At 43.2% G+C, this 5,253-nt stretch overlaps 1 protein-coding gene across 2 annotated transcripts in view; it reads left to right on the forward strand.

The window, feature by feature from the left end:
• Positions 1–5,253, forward strand: part of abcc3 (ATP-binding cassette, sub-family C (CFTR/MRP), member 3) — a 21,686-nt gene that overhangs the window by 7,990 nt on the left and 8,443 nt on the right. For both annotated transcript variants that reach the window (XM_017034544.2, XM_017034545.2), the window contains exons 5-14: positions 157–282; positions 398–459; positions 794–925; positions 2,617–2,868; positions 3,221–3,398; positions 3,486–3,647; positions 3,859–3,951; positions 4,034–4,237; positions 4,368–4,514; positions 4,628–4,715. In XM_017034544.2, the coding sequence (XP_016890033.1) occupies positions 157–282; positions 398–459; positions 794–925; positions 2,617–2,868; positions 3,221–3,398; positions 3,486–3,647; positions 3,859–3,951; positions 4,034–4,237; positions 4,368–4,514; positions 4,628–4,715 (1,444 nt within the window). The remainder of the gene's footprint in view (positions 1–156; positions 283–397; positions 460–793; positions 926–2,616; positions 2,869–3,220; positions 3,399–3,485; positions 3,648–3,858; positions 3,952–4,033; positions 4,238–4,367; positions 4,515–4,627; positions 4,716–5,253) is intronic.

A 5,253-nucleotide genomic window follows, 5' to 3' on the forward strand; every position in this document is an offset into this window, starting at 1 on the left:
CAGGTAGTACGCCAGTTAAACTAGTGTCAGGGTGATTTGTTCTTCTAGCCTCATGCTACAGTATTCCTTGGCCTGCACTCAGCTAAAGTCGACCTGATGTTTTTTTGTGTAACGTCTAGAATAACCTTTTGAATATATATGTGTTGTGTTTTCCAGAGCGTAGTGACAGACAAACTCCGCTTCACCACCTTTTACTTCTACTTCGGCCTGGTGGTGTGTGAGCTCATCCTCTGCTGCTTCAATGAGAAGCCTCCTCTCTTCTCCAGCGTGGTCACAGACCCAGTGAGTGTGTGTGTGTGTGTGTGTGTGTTTGTGTGTGTATATATGTGTGTGTGCCCAGTCACACCGAAGGAGCCGAGGAGGAGTAAGAACTTTTGTTTTCATTCCCTCTCCTCAGAATCCCTGCCCTGAAACCACGGCCGGTTTCCTCTCCACCATCACATTCTGGTGGTTCACCAGGTGGGTCGGGACCACACTTCAATGTTCAGTCTTAAGTCCTAACACTCCTCTTTTCATGAGTCTGACCACGGGAATACTGAACATAAAGGAGCTCGATGTCATAGCATCTTCAGTTTGTTTCCCTTTGTAAACCAATATCTGCATCCTGGTCTAATGTCTGGTGGAATCTGATCCGCTGCCATGAGGAGAATGATGGGAAAAGCCCAGGAAGCTCCTCTGAGTGTCCAGTTATTACATTCTGTTCTAAATCATATTAAATCCTGTGAGTGCATGTTCAGATGTCATCAGTGTTGATCAGTGGACTTATACCCTATGGTCTGGTTCCCCTCCTCAGCATGGCCATCAAAGGCTACAAGGTTCCTCTGGAGGCCAAAGACCTGTGGTCCTTGAACCAACGTGACAGCTCCAGTACGATGGTCCCCAAACTCCTCAGAGAGTGGGAGAAGGAGCAGACCAAGGCCCGGAGGTAACAGCAGGTTCTGGGGTAAATCAGGTTAAAGCTGGAAACTGGAGAAAGGCTGCAGCTCAGCAGCTGCTGGCTAATCCACTTTATTCTCCCTAATGTTCTGCTTCATTACTGCGTCGTTCTGACATGAATTCTAATTCTGCAGCCACTGAAGATTTGTCACCAACTCTGTTTTCAACAGTCTGCAGTAGAAGTCGAGACTGAAATCCGAATCCTTGCTTCCTGAGGTTTCTGCAACAGTTGTTTGAAGTTGTTGCAATTTAAAAAAACATATCAGTATATTGTTTCCTTTCTTATTAATCCTTTAAAAGGGAATTCACCTTCAATGAAATAGTCAGGCTAGAACCCGTTTTTATTAATGTTTTATTAAATGTTTCCATGTGCAGAGAAAAACTGTTGAATGTTTTGGAGATTTTAAGTTGTTTTGTCAGAAAATACAAGTATAAAATCCTGCCATTGTTTTCACTTCCTTGTCAAAGAAGGAAAGGATTTTAGCTCAGCGGGCTGCCTGTGTCTGTCCACAAGATTAACACGTGTGGCTTTGGTTGAAGTTCAACTGGAAGATTGATGTTTTTTTTTCATATGAAATCTGAGACAGTTGACCTTTAACAAAAGGATCACAAAAAGTCAGTGAAGAAATGTCCTTCACAATCATATCAAACAAACAGTTCATACCACAACCTGTATGTTCTGACCAAGATATTTCAAACCTGGGGCATGCAGACCCCAGAAGGTACGATGGAGACTTTTAATATGTGTATTAAATCTCAAAAAATATTTTTTAACATATTTTTCATTCTATATATTTTGAGTTAAAGTTCTAAATTTAATATACTTTATTATTTATTTTCCTTTAGTACTTTTCTTTTTAGTTTGAATTTGAATGTTTTAACCTTTGAATTTTCGTGGTCAGGTTTATGGTTGAAATCCCTGCTCAGCAGCCGTGCGATGGTTGAAGCAGAATGACTTCAAACAGTCAGAGTGAAAACACCTTGGTCTGGTGACTGATCTGTGAACAGTCACTTTACAAATAGAACTCACTGTTTTTCAGTAGATCAGGTAACGATGACTCGAACTGAAAGAAGTTCAACTTTAGGAATAAGATTTGATACTATTTTCGGCCACTGCAGTTTAGGTGCAGTTCCTTTCCCACCACCTTTGAGCAGCCTTTAACATCTCTGGCCTTTCATCCTTACATACGTTTGATATCATAACCTTTAACTACTAAAACATCAGGCTAGTGATCAGAGGATGGCTGGTTCTAATCGCAACTGGCGGCAGGGCTTTGGTGTGTTGCACTAACACTGAAAAAAGAAACCCCAAGGAGTAAAAGTGCAGCCCAGTTTCAGGAATGTGATAAATGTGATTGTACAGTAATATGTGCAGTGATGGATTTATGTGAATTTACTAATCTGTTTTAATGGGGTTAAATGCATTTCAAGGGATTTTTGAAAGAAACCATTTCTGAGAAGTCAGCGTGTTTTAATAGGTCTTCAAATCCTGCCTTTATCTCCAATATCCAATATCATTCAGATAAATCATCGGGATTTACACCAGTCGTAAACTGCAGCCATAAATCTGTCTTCTGACGGAGGTGCGTTCACTGACCGTCAGGTTCACAGTGGAGTTTTCCCACTGGTTCTTTCTGATTATTGCTGCTGTAATTCATAATAAAATCCTCTGTCCCACAGTGAGGAGAATGTGTCGACTGTGGCGGCCTACAACAAGCCCCCGCCCTCCACCACCAACCATGTGGCAGGAGGTGGCGGGGCCGACAGCAGCCCAGATGAAGTGGAAGTGCTGTTGTCCAATCAGAAAAAGTCTCCTCATCAGCCCTCCTTCCTACGCGCCCTCATCAAAGCCTTTGGACCCTACTTTCTGATTGGCTCCGCCTTCAAGTTCCTGCAGGACATCATCGCCTTCATCAACCCTCAGCTGCTCAGGTAAAAGACACACAATGTCAACTGTTGGTTTTCCCAGGAACACGTTTGCATGTCCACTATTTTAAATATTCTGTTTTGGTTATGTTGACTGTATTTATGTAAATGTACATGAAAATGGTACAACATGTAAATAAGTTTCCTCTTCAATCCTGTCACTGCTCATGGAAAACTCTTCCTTCCTCAAACGGTGACAGTTCCCACTGCTGCAGTCTGACTCCTCGTGACCTTTTCACTTCCTCCTAAATGACACATCAGGACTTTTGTTCTAAATTCTCAACAAATCCCTGAGTTCTGTCTTCACTCGGTCATCATTACTGTTTGTTCTGATGGTTCTTTCTCCTGGTTCCTCCAGAATGTTGATCTCCTTCACCAAACAGAAGGACGTTCCTGATTGGTGGGGCTACTCTCTGGCCTTCCTCATGTTCTTCACTGCCTTATTGCAGACCCTCATCCTCCACCGTCACTTCCAGTACTGCTTCGTCACCGGCATGAATGTCCGAACTGCCATCATTGGCGCCATCTACAGAAAGGTAGTGCAGCAGGAACCATTTGAAGTTCAACATTTCAAGTAACAACAGTTGCATCAGAAAAGCTTGTTGTTGTTTTTTTCCCTGCAGGCTCTGGTGATCACCAACTCTGCCAAACGGTCCAGCACTGTGGGTGAGGTGGTCAACCTGATGTCAGTGGACGCTCAGAGGTTCATGGATCTCACCACCTTCCTCAACATGCTGTGGTCCGCTCCTCTGCAGATCATGCTGGCACTTTATTTCCTGTGGCAGGTTCGTACACAGCTCACGTGACTCAGTTCTACCATGAGACAAAATTTTAATGTAATCTCCAAAATTTCAATTTCAAAACTTTGCAGACTTGGAGATTGACACGACTTAATCGAACCTCACATTTGTCTAGATTGACTTTGACTCAGTTTGACCTCAGTTTCACCTTAGTTTCTTGAACATTTTTTTTTTCTGTTCCTGCCTCTTTGACCAGAACCTTGGTCCGTCCGTTCTGGCTGGCGTCGCCGTCATGATCCTGCTGATTCCTTTTAACGCTTTCATTGCCACGAAGACCAGATCCTACCAGGTATGCAGAGTAAATCCTGAGGTCTGGCATATGAAGGTCCATTTGTCCTCCATCAGGCTGTTATCATCATCTCATCCCCCAGGTGGAGCAGATGCAGTACAAAGACACCCGGATCAAGCTGATGAACGAGATCCTGAACGGCATCAAGGTCCTGAAGCTCTACGCCTGGGAGAACTCCTTCAAAGACAAGGTCATGGCCATCAGACAGAAGGAGCTTGTCACTCTGAGGAAGATGGCCTACCTGGGAGCGCTGTCCACCATGGCCTGGACCAGCGCACCATTCCTAGTGCGTAGATCCAAACCCTCAACTCTGCCGAATGGAAACAAGCCGTTTGATTTATTTTGAAAATAGACCAAAAAATAAACACCAACTGTTGTTAGCCTGTTTCTAAGAGATTCTTCTGGTTGGTTGTCAGGTTGCCTTGACAACATTTGCTGTGTATGTGGCTGTGGACAAGAACAACGTCCTGGACGCAGAGAAGGCCTTCGTGTCCCTGTCACTCTTCAACATCCTCAGATTTCCTCTCAACATGCTTCCCCAGGTTATCAGCGGCATGGTGCAGGTAGGCCTCTCTTTCCTCCTTCCTCTTCCAAACCCTCCCTCCTCCCCCCTCCTCCCCGAGTTTGTCCAGAAGCTCCTGTTGAGTGTTGTTTCTCTTCTGTTCCTGTCGCTCAGGCCAGCGTGTCACTGAAGCGTATCCAGGGTTTCCTGAGCCACGACGAGCTGGACCCAAACTCAGTGGACAGAAAAAACACAGCCGCAGGTCAAACAAACACACACTTCCCTGGTGTGATGTCACAGACACGAATACTTGGCTTGTTTTTTATCTCCGTCTTCTTCTGTCTTTGTTTTTAGACGTTCTGAATGAAAACAACTATTTATGGTCCAAAAACCACGGTCTTACTCATGGACCAACTGTACAAATGACAAAAAATGGCCAAAAATGTTCTAATCTAACAAACAACTAACTAAATACACATTTTGCTAAATTGTGCTATAATAGTATGAAAAAATAGTTTAATAAACCAAAAATACTTAAAAAGGAGGCCAGAAATTTGGGCAGTAATGTAGTTGAAATAAAATAATTAAATTATGGTGAACTGGTTAGAAAGAGTTAGTCAAGTTAAATTAGTAATAAAACAAGGATGCAGCTTAATGGTAGGTAAATGAATGAATGTTAAAAACAAAGTATATATCCAAATATAGGTAAATGTCACCTAAAGGTTAGAGTTCAGTTAGCCTGATGAATGTACGTATCTACAACACAAATGCAGGAGTCTGTTCACCACTGTTTTCATCTT

The sequence above is a fragment of the Cynoglossus semilaevis genome, chromosome 8 (genome assembly GCF_000523025.1).
Source record: "Cynoglossus semilaevis isolate Cse_v1.0 chromosome 8, Cse_v1.0, whole genome shotgun sequence".
Classification (NCBI taxonomy): Eukaryota; Metazoa; Chordata; class Actinopteri; order Pleuronectiformes; family Cynoglossidae; genus Cynoglossus; species Cynoglossus semilaevis.